The sequence below is a fragment of the Equus asinus genome, chromosome 3 (assembly GCF_041296235.1).
Source record: "Equus asinus isolate D_3611 breed Donkey chromosome 3, EquAss-T2T_v2, whole genome shotgun sequence".
Lineage (NCBI taxonomy): Eukaryota > Metazoa > Chordata > Mammalia > Perissodactyla > Equidae > Equus > Equus asinus.
The window spans coordinates 123,408,688-123,423,781 of NC_091792.1; the positions used below are offsets into that span (position 1 = coordinate 123,408,688).

General features: G+C 35.5%; 1 protein-coding gene across 6 annotated transcripts in view; it reads left to right on the plus strand.

Moving 5' to 3' along the window:
* Nucleotides 1–15,094, plus strand: part of NFXL1 (nuclear transcription factor, X-box binding like 1) — a 56,160-nt gene that overhangs the window by 28,691 nt on the left and 12,375 nt on the right. For all 6 annotated transcript variants that reach the window (XM_014857128.3, XM_070505949.1, XM_070505948.1 and 3 more), the window contains 7 exons: nt 398–518; nt 748–907; nt 1,643–1,734; nt 4,542–4,563; nt 4,975–5,115; nt 10,734–10,900; nt 14,056–14,125. In XM_014857128.3, coding sequence (XP_014712614.2) covers nt 398–518; nt 748–907; nt 1,643–1,734; nt 4,542–4,563; nt 4,975–5,115; nt 10,734–10,900; nt 14,056–14,125 — 773 coding nt within the window. The remainder of the gene's footprint in view (nt 1–397; nt 519–747; nt 908–1,642; nt 1,735–4,541; nt 4,564–4,974; nt 5,116–10,733; nt 10,901–14,055; nt 14,126–15,094) is intronic.

The following is a 15,094-nucleotide window of genomic DNA, read 5'->3' on the forward strand; positions in this document are numbered from 1 at the left end:
GTGTAGATATAGAAAAGTATACAAATCGTAAGTGTACAGCTCGAATTTTTACACACTGAATATAACCATGTAACCAGAATTCAGATCATTAAACAGAATTTACCAGCATTTCCAAAACCCTCCTTATATCCTTTGTAACCATCATTCTGATTTTGAGCATTGTAGGTTAGTTTTTGCTGCTTACTTTATGTAGATGGAATCGTGTACTACACGTTCTTTGTATCTGGCTTCTTTTGCTCAGTGTTAGGTGTGTGAAGTTCATTCATATCTTGTAGTTTCTTCATTCTCCTTGTACAGTATCCCATTGTGCAAACAGACGAAACTTACTGATTCTACTCTTGATGGACATTTGGGTAGTTAAGAACATTTCTTTTTAAGTTTCAGACTTTGTTTTCAGGTAGTTGCTATCCCTGCCCAGAAACTGTAGATGTGAAGTGCAGCTGTGGCAATACAAAGGTGACAGTGCCCTGTGGCCGAGAGCGCACGACGAGACCGCCCAAATGCAAAGAGCAATGCAGGTTGGTACGAAGCTCTGCACAAACGTACATCTGGCGTCTTACAAATTTAAGTTTGTATGACTTTTTATATTGTTAGTATTTTCAATTTTGTTTTAATGTGTTAAAATATTAATATTCACAGTATGCTCATTCTGTATGGAATCAGAAGATATGTAAATAGATAACTGCACTTTAGATATAATTGTTCAGTGATCAAAAGTAATTTAAAAAATTGTACTTTATGATTTAGTCGACCACCAACTTGCCATCATACAAGTCAAGAAAAACATCGCTGTCACTTTGGCTCTTGTCCTCCATGTCATCAACCTTGCCAAAAAGTTTTGGAGAAATGTGGTCACTTGTGTCCTGCTCCATGTCATGATCAAGCATTAATAAAGCAAACTGGCAGGGTAAGGGAACAATGTTATTAAGAGATAGTGCATTGCTGTGGGTCATATTTTCTTAATTTTACTTAGTCATTCAACAAACAGTGATTAAGTACTTATTGGGTATTAAGGACTGAGATAGGAGCTGGGGTACAAGGTAAATAAGACTTGGTCTTTTAAGAAGCTCACAATATAGAAAAGGAGAGAAATCAATAAACTAATGTGTGCTGCAAATACTGTGTGATAGGCATGTTATAATGATGATACAGATGAATTTGTCAGTCTTCCTTCATATATTGTGGTTTAGGGTTATAGATATCTCCTGGTTCCCTCAAAGATTTATTCATGTGTTCAGTGAATATTTATTGAGCCCTTACTGTGTATTAAGCATTCTTCTAGGTGCTGGGGATACAACAGTGAACAAAATAATGGAGATTATGTTCTACTGGTGGAAGCTGGAATTTACATATCTGTTTCTCATTCTCCTTTTGGCTTATGAGAAGTGAAAGAGGCTACTCTGCCTTTGTTCTGAAATTTAAAAACTGGAGTCTGTCTCAATTTTTAATATCAGATGTGTGTGGAGAGGAAAATGTGATAGAATACAGATGAAATAAAATATTTCAGTGAGCACAATTTGTTGATTATTTGAAAAAATTTCAACCTGCTTGAGTGGAAGATACATGGACATATTTTCTTAGGTTCTTGTAATTGCCATATGATTTAATCTCTCTGACTTAAAATTATATATTTTACTTGTAGCACCAGCCTACAGGCCCTTGGGAACAGCCTTCTGAGCCAGCATTTATTCAGACTGCATTACCTTGTCCTCCATGCCAAGTTCCTATTCCTATGTAAGTATTAGAATTTTAGCTTTTTTAAAAAAATCTTTTGACATAGTTCAGAGCGTGTCTTAAGTCACCTTCTTCCTTTTCTCTTTGTTCAGTTTATCATTATTTCAGGCCTAGCCTGTGCACTAGCTTCTCTGTCTTCAGCCTCATTCATTTTCTGATGTATTTTACATAGTGTTGATCTGCAGATTCAATGCCATCCCTGTCAAAAGCACAGCTGGCTTTTTTTACAGAAATTGAAAAGTTGACCCTAAAATTCATATGGAAATATGAGTGATCCAGAATAACTAAAATGGCCTTAAAAGTAAAGGACAACGTTAGAGGGCTCATGTTTCCTGATTTTAAAATTTAGTACAAAACTACAGTAATCAAGAATGTGTGGTATTGGCATAAGGATACTGATATATGAAATAAAATTGAGAGTCTAGAAAGAAACCCATATATTTACGGTCAATTGATTTTTGACAAGAGTGGCAAGACAATTCAATGGAGGAAAGAATGTTTTTTTTTTCCAGTAAATGGTGCTGGGACACTGGATATTCACATGGAAAAAAATGAATTTGGATCCCTACCTCATAATATATATCAATATTAACTCAAAGTGGTTCAAAGACCTACAAATAAGAGCTGAAACTGTTAAACTCTTGGAAGAAAATGTAGATGTAAATCTTTGTGCCCTAGGCAGTGGTTTGTTAGAGATGACACCTAACGAAAATTGAACTTTATAAAAAGTAAGTCAAATCAGAGGGCGCTATCAAGAAATTGTACTTCAAGAACACTGTCAAAAAATTGAAAAGACAACCCACAGAATGGGAGAAAATGTTTGTAAGTCATGTGTCTTGTAAAAGTGTGTTATCCAGAATATATATATAATTCTTAAACTCAGAAACAAAAAGACAAATAATCCAAGTAAAAAATGGGCAAAGCCTTTGAATAGACATTTCTTCAAAGAAGATCTACAAATGGCCAGTAAATACGTGTGAAAGGATGCTCATTATCATTAGTTATAAGGGAAATGCAAACCAAAACCACAATGAGATACCATTTTATTCCATTTAGGAAATTAAAAAGACATATAATAAGTGTTGGTGAAGATATGGAGAAGTTGGAACCATCATACAATGCTGTTGGCAACATAAAATGTCGTAGCTACTTTGGAAAACAGTTTGGCAGTTCCTCAGGAAACTAAACAAAGAGTTACCTTATGACCCAGCAGTTTTACTCGTAGGTATATACCCAAGAGAATTAAAAATATGTGTTCACAAAAAACTTGAACATTCATAGTAGCACTATTAATAGCCAAAAAGTGGAAACAACCCAGATGTTCCTCAACTAAGGTATGCATTAAAAAAAAATAGTATGTTCATACAATGGAATATTAATTGACAATAAAATTGAATGAAGTACTGATATATGCTATAACATGAATGAACCTTGAAAATATGCTAAATGGAAGAAGTCACAAAAGGTCCCATATTATATGATTCCATTTATACAAAATTTCCCAAATAGACAAATCTATAGAAACAGAAGGCAGATTAGTGTTTGCCAGGGTCTGGGGGAGGAAGAAATGGCAAGTTACTGCTATCTGTCAACTGGTGAATGGATAAACAAAATGTGGATTAGTTATACAGTGGAATATTATTCAGCCATAAAAATGCGTGACTTACTGATACATGCTGTAACATGGATGAACTTCGAAAACAGTATGCTAAGTGAAAGAAGCCAAACACAAAAAACCACGTAATGTTTGATTCCATTTATGTGCAATGTTCAAAATTGACAAATCCATAGAGACAGAAAGTAGATTAGTGGTTGTCCCAGCAGCTAGGGGTCGAGGACCATGTGGGAGTGACTTCTAATAGTTCTCTTTGGGATTATGAAAATATTCTAGAATTAGATGGTGGTGATGGTTGTATGACTTTGTGAATATATTCAAAGCCACTGAATTGTACTCTTTACAAGCATACATTTTATGGTGTACGACCCATTCAAGTTAACTCTCATGAAAGGTGTAAGGTCTCTCTGGATTTTTTTTTTTCTGTGTAGATGTCCCTGTGTTCCAGCACCAACTACTTTTTAGAAAAGATTATTCTTTCCCCGTTCACTTGCCTTTCTCCTTTGTCAGAGATCCACTGACTATAATTGTGTGGGTCCATTTCTGGGGACTTTATTTCTGTTCCATTGACCTGTTTTCACCAACCTGTTTTCATCACTGTCTTGATCTCTGTAGCTTTATAGCAAGTCTTGAAGTTGGGTAGTCTCATTCCTCTGACTTCATTCTGCTTCACTACTGGATTGGGGTTTTTTGTCTCTCCGTATAGGCCTTAGAATCAGTTTATTAATATCCACAAAATAACTTGCTGGGATTTTGATTGAAATTGTATAGAATCTAGATCAAGTTGGGAAGAAGTGATATCTTAACAATATTGCACTTTCCTATTGGCAAACACGGAATATCTTCATTTATTTAGACCTTCTTTAATTCTTTTATCAGTGTTTTGTAGTTTTCCTCATATAGATCTGTATATATTTTGTTAGCCGTATACCTAAGTATCTCATTTTTTTGTGCTAGTATAAATGGTGGTATGCTTTTAATTTCAAATTCCAGCTCGTTGCTGGTATATGGGAAAGCTCTTGCCTTTTATATATTAACTTTGTATCCTGCAGCCTTTCTATAATCACTTATTTCCATATGTGTTTATTTTTTATTCTTAATAAAACAAACTAGTGGAGTTAGCCTCTTTGGTTTAGGTATTATCTTTGAAGAATTTATAATATTTTCATTTCATTTTATTTTTCTCTTGCAGGGAATGCCTTGGGAAGCATGAGGTGAGTTATAGGCACAAGTTTTAAGTAAAGCTTGTAATCTCTACCTCTTCTCTACTAGGATTGTTAGAAATAACAAAGTTGAAGTATTAGTTTAGTGCTACAAAGGCAAGAGTTTGCTAATTTTAAAAATGTACGGTGCTTTTATTTGAGACTTAGTCGATGAATATGGATTCACTACAGAATCATTACATTGAATCTCCCTTTTAGGAATAGAATGTTTTGCTTGTTGGCATTCATTCTTTGGGTTTTTTTTGATAGGTTACTTTGGTTTTGATAATAACTGTTATAGTGAAAATGAATTAGACCTTTGTGAAACTTGTTCTCACATGATAACAGAGTCATTTTGGAAACATGGGTCCAGAAGGTTTTGTGTGTGTGTTGTGCTGATTTTCCTTTTTTTTTTTTTTAAAGGTGAGTCCACTACCATGCCATGCTGTAGGACCCTACTCTTGCAAGAGAGTTTGTGGCCGAACCTTAGGTTGTCAGAATCATACGTGTATGAAGGAATGCCACAAAGTAACTGAAGTTGATGCCAGCACTGGCAAAAACAAGGTAATGTCTTTAGGTCGAATGTATATATGCTTATAGTATGCTTGAAACATTTTGTTCAATAATTATGCCTTAAATATTTTTCCATTTTGATATTAACTTCTTTCCTCTTTCTTGCCTCATCCCTTCTTCCTTTGCTTTCCTAGGAGAATTAACGCTAACAGCTTAGTGTATGTGGCTCTATATCTTTGTGCTGGCTCATAATAGTATGCCTTTTAATGTGGTATTCGTTACATATTGTACCTGTGTTGTTACTGAACCAAAAGTGGGTTCGCCTCTTGGCAGAGTTAAAATCAGACTCTTGACCAGAAGTAGTTGTCACACAAAGTAGAACTTATTTGCAGCAAGTAGGAGGCCACGTGGAATCATTTCCGAAGTTGTGGCTGTCCCTGAACAAAGGAAAGCAGAGGCCTTTTATTTCCATTGGGGGGTGAATATTCAAAAGGGAGAGGGGGGTATTTGCATGCACAGGCTCAGTTGGAAAACATGCTTCCCACATACACTGCAGGTGACGGTAATAAGGCCTAAGATTGTCCTGGAGAGATCTTAGCATTGAAAATGAGGCAGAGGTCATAGGCGTAGCTCTTCTGGTGAGGCTTGGTCTGGTTCAGGGTGGTTGGTAATTGCATCTCTTAAACAGTTAAATGCTTCCAACCCACCCTTGAGTTCCTTGGGGCAATTAGTCAGTGATGGTGCTACTACATAGGATTTGATTTTATGATAAAAGTACGGAAATTATGTATCTTGATAGTAGGTGGCAATATCACCTCTAGTTCTGTCCATTCATATTTCTGAACTTAGTCTGGAGCATTTGCTCCCAGCTATTTTTCAAACCTGACATGTATGATAGATGATGTTCACAATTTTAATAAATTCCTAATCTTTCATTGAAAGTAAGGTAAATAGCATCACAGTGTGGGGTGTGTGTATGGGTGTGTCAAATTCTGTAAAAGCATTTTATAAGCATATGAGAAATTAGCCATTCAAAGATCTCTAAAATTGCCATTTTACAAGGAAAAACAAATGCAGCGAATCAAATTTTAAATAATATTACATTCTATTTTTAAAATAATTGTTTTTCCTAGACTTCCATTCTGTAGGCAATTATGATAATATTAGCAAGTGTGCATAATGAAGAATAAGTCATAAATTTTAAGCTTCATTTTTATTAAGTAAGATTAAATTTATGAATGTTTAAATTATTAGTATGAATTGTGTTACTGAAATTTTCACTTGCATTGTTAGGTTTTTTGTCTTTGATTTAGTAATTGTAATATATGACAACCTAAATGTCAGCAATATTCTTCCTCATGTGCAGACATACATGTAAATATTTTATAATTTCTTCATTGATCTGTGCCTTGATCCTCAATAAAAAGGTACTCATGATAAAATGAAAAACATAATTGGAATTGTAAAATGAAACTAACAAATAATTATAATGATTCAAAACCACTTTAACTAGTTAGGGTATAGCTGCTGTACAGCTTTCCTCTAGATTTTCAGAACATCAGATGGGTAAGAAAACCTCATTTTAAGAGCTGATATCACAATGATGGGGGAATTCTCTTGGATTATCCCACCATTGCTTCCTGGGCAGGCGATGTGGCAAGATATGGATTATAAGTATGTGCAGTTCTTCTCAGTTGAGCTACAAGTGCATTCCTGTCTCCCACTCAAGGAAGGCTACTGCAGTGCAAATGAGTGAAAATTATGTTATTTGGGGGATAACTTTGCAATCACTCTAATTTATATATTAAAAGCTAAATAATTCAGAAACTTTTAAAAATTAATTCCTTACGATAACACCTCATTTGAGACCCACTGGAGAAAGGCTTCTAGTATGTATCTCTTGATCCACATGCCTCTGGAATTTGTAATACGGTTTTTAAACTTGAGTTGTAGCACAGAGCCTACAACATGGCAGGTGTTCAATAAGCATTTATTGAATTCACTGGAATCAAAGCTCTATTGCTTTTAACTCTACTCTGGTCTCCTTTCCTGGCCTTACCCTCAGATGTCGGTCCAATCAAGGCTATTGTTATGTGTGATGGCTTTGATTGCTACCATGAGCAACAGATAGCCCTATTGTCTAATTCATTGGCTGTAGTGAGTGGAACTGTGATTGATGGGTAAGGTTCAGGTGAGACTAATGGCAATTGAAATGGTGTGTGTTTCCCAGGCAAACATGGTCTCAATTTTTTTTTTTTTTTTGGTGAGGAAGAGTGGCCCTGAGCTAACATCTGTTGCCACTCTTCCTCTTTTTGCTTGAGGAAGATTGTCACTGAGCTAACATCTGTATTAGTATTCCTCTATTTTATGTGGGATGCTTCCACAGCATGGCTTGATGAATGGTGCTAGGTCTGTGCCCAGGATGAGAATCTGGAAACCCCAGGCCGCCGAAGCGGAGTGTGTGAACTTAACCACTACACCACTGGACCAGCCCCTCAAATATTTTTTGAGTCACTGAAAGAAGAAATACAGTAATGAGGATGGTCTTTTCTCTTTGGGGGAAATCTGTCACCAAAAATAAGTAAAAGGGAGAAAAAAATATATGTACATAATTACACATACATTTACTACATAATTATGTTATAGACCCTTGCCACTCAGAATGTTGTCTGCAGACCCTCAGCACTGGCATCACCTGGAATCTTGTTAGACCTGCAAAATCTCAGGCCCCACCTAGCATTTTAACAAGATTCCCAAGTGATTAATCATTTTCAAGAATGTTTGAGAATCACTGCTAAAGGCAGTGCATGTGATGTGTCACGTTTCACTGATTTTTTAAAAAAAGAATTTCATTATTATCATCAAACTTGCTAATTATTTCAACCATTAAAAAGAAAGGATAATTCTGTAATATGATAGAGATGCTAATTATCGCTACAATTGCAGTCATATTACAGTACATAAATGTATCAAATGTGTTGAGCACCTTAAATTTACACAATGTCTAATATATTTCACTAAAATGGGAAAAAAGAATTTCACTTATTAAGATTAGTTTTCCAATTTGTGATAATAACCCAAATGTTTATTCTGCTTTCCTTTCACCATCCCCTGACTCACTAGGATCTCTCTCCTCCCTGGATTTCCAGAAAGTTGAATGAATCAGAAAAAACTCATTTCAAAAACTGGTGTGACTGATTGGGGAATTATTGTGGATTATCCCAATATTGCTCCCTGGATTGAAACTTCTGTGTTTTTTTTTAATGGAAGTAATGGTTCCTTTTTTTTTTGGTGATGAAGATTGTCCCTGAGCTAAAATCTGTTGCCAATCTTCCTTTTCTTTTTTTCCTCCCTGAAGCCCCAATGTATAGTTGTACATCCTAGTTGTATGTCCTCCTAGTTCTTCTGTGTGGGATGCCTCATCAGCATGGCTTGATGAGCGGTGTGTAGGTCTGCATCCAGGATTCAAACTGGCAAATCCAGGGCTGACAAAGTGGAGCATGAGAATGTAACCACTATGCAACTGGGCCAGCCCGTGTTTTTTTTTTTTTTTTATGAGAACTGCATAAGATACTTGACAGCCAGACTTACTGTATTTCCTAGTTAAGATAGTCTCTCCTAGAGGATAGAAGTTGATATTGGAAGTTATCCAGGAAGATAGTTTAGCAAGTACAGATTCAGTGATTTTTTTTTAATAGCTGGAAGAAGTTTCATATCATTAGTATAAATCTTGTTTTGCTGATAGGGGAACTGAACCTTATCTAGTAATGTGTCCTTGATTACACAACAAGAGAGTAGCAATTCGGAGATTAGTATTGCTGATGTCCTAACTCCCAGCCCAGTAAGCTCTTCTACTCATGTTATTTAAATGGAGGTTATTGCAGATGTACCACATAGCCAGGAAAAAACAAATGGAATAGACTGTGTTATCTTTGGTTACGTTTGTGTATTTTGTGACTCATTGCCTATCCTTCCAGTCTTTCTCGTTTCAGAAGGTTGTATCACCATTTTTACCCAGTTGTGCGGATTTAAGACATAGGAACATTGCTTGATTTCTTTGTCTTCATTGTCCTTGCCCCACACAAATCTTGTTAGGTTTATCTTCAAAATAGGTCCCGAATCTCACCATTTCTTATAACTTCTATCGCTAACATCTTCATCTAAGCCACCGTCACCCCTTGCCTAGATTTCTCCAATATTTTCCCAGCCAACCTTTCTACTCCCTCTTTTGTCTTATTACATCAGGCAGATTCATCTTTTAAGAATGTGAGCCAGTGTCGTCTCCCCCCTCAAAACCCTTCAGTGGCTTTCAGTCACTCTGAGAATAGAATCCAAGGGCCTTACGATGGCCTATAAGGCTTTATAATGACCCTGCTCCAGTCTACCTTCCCCACCTCTTCACTCATCACTCCCTTGCTTGCTGACTTCTACTTCTGTTCTTGCTATTTTTTGAGCATCCCAAGTTTATTCTTACCTCACAGCCTTTGCACTTATTCCTTTTCTCTGAAGCTCCATATTCTTATGGCTCTCTCCCTTACTTAACTCAATTTCTGTTCAACTGTGCCCTTTATCAGACAGGCTTCCTTCTTGTTGCTACTATCACTCTCTCTTATCCTGTTTTGTCTTTTTTCAGAGTATTTATGAAGACAATTCTATTATGTTCTTTACCTTCCCCACTTAAATGAAGTTCCTTCCTTAGGTCAGGGATCTCTCCCATCTTGCATATTCCCAGTGTGTGCAACAGTGCCTGGCACATAAATGCTGAATAAGGATTTGTGGAATGAATGAATATACTTTTTAAAATTAAAAAAATAAAAATTACTCATAGAAGAATTTTTCATAATTTTAAACACTTTTTTTAATCCCATGTGTCAAAAATAGCTTAGAATTTTATTGATTTAATAATTCTTTTATACTCATGACTGTACTTAGGAATAATAAAAGATGTTTAACCTTTAAGATCTAAGCGTCCATGTCTATAGCTCTCTTATTTTACCTCATGTATGACGTGAAAATAAACAATATCCTGCAATAAAAATTTAACCTTCTTTAGTAGATAGATACTAACTTAAATTATTAAATTACTAAAGCAGCGAGGTGCCTTATTAATTACACACATTGAGCTTCCTTTATTTGTAAATGTAATTTAATTTTGGTTCATTGAAGTGCATAAAAAATGAATTAAACTGCTGGTCATTCTCATTTTTGCCCTCTATATGTGTTTCTCTTTGGGAGGATGAGATTAATATCTTCAGAACATTGAGTACTTTGGGAATCTTTATTGATCCCTTAACTGTGTTGATTTCTTTAGTTTGGTGATGATCATTCTTATCAGGTGGAAGTGAATTGGTAACTTTTTACTGTTTTTTTCCTGCCACTGACTATTCTTTAGGAAGTAATTTACATTTTTAGTAGGGGAACTTCATATAATCAAGTTCATTTTAAAGGTGACACAGTTTGATTTAATGAGTTTTGTGGACAAAAATCTTTGTGAATAAGGGTCATATTGGTTTTCTTGCTGTTCTTCATTTTGAATATTTTTAAAATGAGTGAAAGCATGTACCATTTTGTTAACTGTGTTTCTAATATATATATAAATTTTAGAACTTTAGCATATAAAAATGTTAGACTTCTGTACTTAGGTGCTCTATTTTCTTGCTGTTTATCAGGCTGGCCCAGAATGCCTGCAGTGTGAAGAAGGGTGCTCTAAGTCACGGCCGCCAGGCTGTCCTCACCCGTGTGTTTTGCCATGTCACCCTGGAGAATGTCCTCCTTGTGTTCAGATGCTTAGAATAAAATGTCACTGCAAGATCACAAGCCTGTATGTGGAATGTAGGTAAGTGGACTGAGGAAATATTCTTGTTTTACTACAGTTAGTTTAATTGGTGTGCTTTTATAATTCAGGACCCACTACTGTATACTTTAAGGAATAGTTGTCAGTATGCTTCTTAGACTCAGGAGGACCACATTTTCCCATAGAGACCTGGAAGGAAGACATATAGAAAACTTCACCTTCTAGGTACTTCACCCGAATTTCAACGAGGGCAATTCTGCTTTTTTCCATTTGGGGATTTTGTATAAGATTTTGTTAGGAAAAAAGTCATATCACCGCTTTTAAAAAAAATAGGAGAGGGCCAGCCCTGGTGGCCTAGTGGTTAAGTTTAGCATGCTCCACTTCAGTGGCCCAGGCCCCGCTCCTGGGCATGGACCTACACTCCTCTGTCAATGGCCATGCTGTGTTGGCAACCCATATACTGAAAAATAGAGGAAGATTGGCATGTGTGTTAGGTCAGAGCAAATCTTCCTCTGAGAAAAAAAGAAAGAAAAAGAAAAAAAATAGGAGAAACACTCCTGTAACAGATCATTCAAATAACAGTGTCAAACTAGAATTTTCTTGGATCGAAAATTGACTTGCACATAGTTACTTAGACATAGTTTTTAAATTATAGATTTAAAAGATAGGGTTTTGTTTATTAAAAATGTTGCTGTTATAGCATTTATCATATGAGGGTATGACCTCTATATTTTCCTTACTTAAAAAATGGAAATTTTTGCTTATGGATAATGTGGAGGGAAAAAAATTCACATTTTTTTTTCTATTTAATCATGGTCTAACATAATTTACCTAACTTATTCAGCTCCATTTCATGCAAGTCTATAAAGTGGGCTTTTTGTAAGTATATTTTACTCAAGTTAAATTTGGGAATATGACTTCATTTCTGACTTTTTGAGCATAAGTACTTCTGGAAAAATGTCTGTTAATATTATCTTAAATTTGTTTTTGCCACTTAACACTCTAGACTTATGCTTTGTTCGCTTGTAAAAGCCAAATTTTATTCTTTTTAAATATTAAAATTATTTCATTGAAGTTTTAAAAGTAAAATGTTAAAACTAAACTAGCTTTAGGGGGCTGGTCCCGTGACCGAGTGGTTAAGTTCACCCACTCCACTTCGGTGGCCTGGGGCTTTGCAGATTTGGATCCTGGACGCGGACATGACACTGCTCATCAGGCCATGCTGAGGCAGCATCTCACATAGCACAACCGGCGGGACCTACAACTAGAGTATGCAACTATGTGCTGGGGGGCTTTGGGGAGAAGAAGACGGGAACAAAAAGATTGGCAACCTATGTTAGCTCAGGTGCCAATCTTTAAAAATAAAAATAGCTTTAGAAGGTTTTTAGGGAGAGTTAAGAGGGCAGTTTTGCTATATTAATGGGGGATACTGACAAAAAGAGGTGGTTTTGTTTGGTCTTGCAGAGTCCTAAATTTCCCCCTCTCGCTTCTTTTTCCCTTTATCCTGTACTCTCCAAAGGCCGTCTTTCCCTTTTTACCTTCTTCCCGGAGTGCTGCCTTTCCAAGATTGGTTCCTTAATTCTTGTGCACTTTTAATAGTCTCTGCCCTTTAGCTAGTGCTCTGATCAGCTGAAACTTTTCAGTATTTTCACACTTAGGTTGGGCTTTCTTTTTCTGGTGTGATTTTAGCTCTGCCCCTCTTCTTTTTTCTGCTTAGCTTTTCCAGAACTTCACTAGCTCTCTCACAGCACTTACTATGGGAGCTTGAGAAATAGCTCTGCTAGGGATTGATATTTATTTTTCTACTTAAAGGTAATTTGAAGTGTGTGGAAATTTTGATCTTCTAATTATGCCGAGGTCTTGGGATTTGAGTGATTTTATTTGTTATTGATCAGCTGAATGGTTTTTTGCGGGTTGTGTGGATACATTTGGATTGAGCTGGCTTCCGTTACCGCAGCTGTCCAGAGTTCCTTTTTCCTTTTCTTGAATACATATTTAATGTGCATGTTTTCATGCAGAATTCTTCAGTCTCAGTATTTGTTCTGATAGTTTCATTTGCTTTAATTCAGTGAGTTATTTCATAAGTCATCTTGTCCTTTTAGTCCTTTTCTGCTGCATGTAACTATGTTTTATAGAAATTAGGTATAAAAGATATAGGCCTTGAAAAGTAATTAATTTATTCCTAATTACAGAGTAACAGGAACAAAATGATATTAACTCAAGTTCAGAAGTGAGTGCCATACTTGTAAGAATGAAAATATACAATTTTTAGTACAGCCAGCATAAAAAAGTCTGTGATATTGTTAAGTGAAATTTTGCCAAGAAAATTGCATGTTATCTTAGAGTACATTTACAACGAATTTGTTACAAATACTTAAGATAATTTTGAGGTTAATGAGGCTAAGCTTATGGTATGTTTTGGCAATTGTGTCTGGAAGGGAAATAGAAGCAGGAAAAGAAAGTATCAAGGAAAGAGAAGGAAGGTAATGGGGAAGAGGAAAAGGAGGTCCATGTGATAGGGGTTTTTAGATTGTCACTAGCTGCTGACTCATGCGGTGTCTGGTGGTTCTGTTCAACTGCCTATTGGAAAGTAGTTTTATTCCTTGGTGTTTGTGACTTTTTCTGAATTACCTACCTACTGGGTCAGAGAGAAAAGCACAGACTGATCTAAAATGATCTAATCTGAAATGAATGAACTTCCAACATTAATAGATGGCTTATCCAAAAATGACTGAAAAAAAGCTTTTCTAATAAGCTTACTTCATTTCCCACTGACTACCTTCAATTTGAAGAAACATATTAAACCACTAGTTTTTAATCTTTTATGAAGAGCCTCTAAGAAGAACTGTAATTGTGAATAATGATTGATCTATAGGGAAAGATAGTACAGGAACTATTAAAGAGAGGCCAGGCACAGGTGCTATTTCATCTGCGTTTTGTACTTCTTGCAGTATTGCCCTTTTGGCATTTAATTTGTTGATAGTTGATAAAGGGCTGGATGGCTTGATCTATCAGAACGGTTAAGTAATTTGAAGGTAATTGTCATGGAGACACACTTAAAAATATTTTTCAGGAGAAAATGAAATAAGTAAGATAATTTTATGGATATGCTTGAGATTGTGAAATATTTTTGGAAACTTATGCTTTAAAATGGACTTTGGTTTAAATGTTATCAAAACTTCCTCTCCTGTTTTTAGAAAAATAACCACAGCTGATGTAAATGAAAAGAACCTTCTCAGTTGTTGCAAAAATCAGTGTCCTAAAGAGGTAAGTTTTAATAGATCCTTTTAAGTTGTATTTCTTGGGCATTGCTTCTCTTGGGTTTTCTATTTTCTTCTTTGGTCATCCTGTTTCAGGTCTTTCACTGGAAATGTGGGTCCAGAAAGAAAAATGTGATTGCTCTCTGTAAAAGTGTAATACATATAGTTAGGGTAGATGCACATCTCTTTATGAAATTTGGGGATATTAAGGATAGGAATGACCCTTAGAAGATTTTTTTTTTAAGCATTTTAAAGGTACCTTGTATACTTTATACACTAAAATTTTGACCTAATGCTTACCCCTCCCCAGAATGTGATTCAGACTTAAAATATAGATAGATCAAGAACTGTGTGGGTCATAAGCAGTTAGACAGTAAATCCATAGTAGGTTTTTAAAAACACAAATACGTCTCTATGTGTATGTGTGAACTTGAAAGTTCATTGTTATTTTGAATTAATTAGTATAAAGCATTCATATGGTATAAAGTTTTGTTTTTAAAGATTCTGATGGTTGTATATGCATTGTATTCAAACTAAAATTATCAAAAATGGTTTCAAAAAATTGTTCAGAGTAAAAAGGTAAAAACTCACTAGTGATTTATCATGACAATACTTTGAGAAACCAAAGTTGTGCACCTGTATTTGGCCAATCTAAAAGTAAGGGTGCCCCGTTTTTTTTGGTTGGGGATAGGGCAGTGACAATTATTTGATTTCGGTGGACATTTATAAAGGAATCCTTTTGATTTATAGACTTATTAATAGTACCTCTTTTCTTTTAATTCTTGGTCTTTATACACTTATCTAAGTGTTTCTCATCCTATTTAGAGTCAGGAAGAGATGGCAACAGTCTTCAATATAGTAGTCTCTTTGGTTAAATAAAAACATAAATCAATGCATGATAGGCCTTTTTGTTAACAATGCATATTTCCTTTTAACTAAAACTTTGGGCTTTTTATGATTTCTGTTTAAGAAGTGT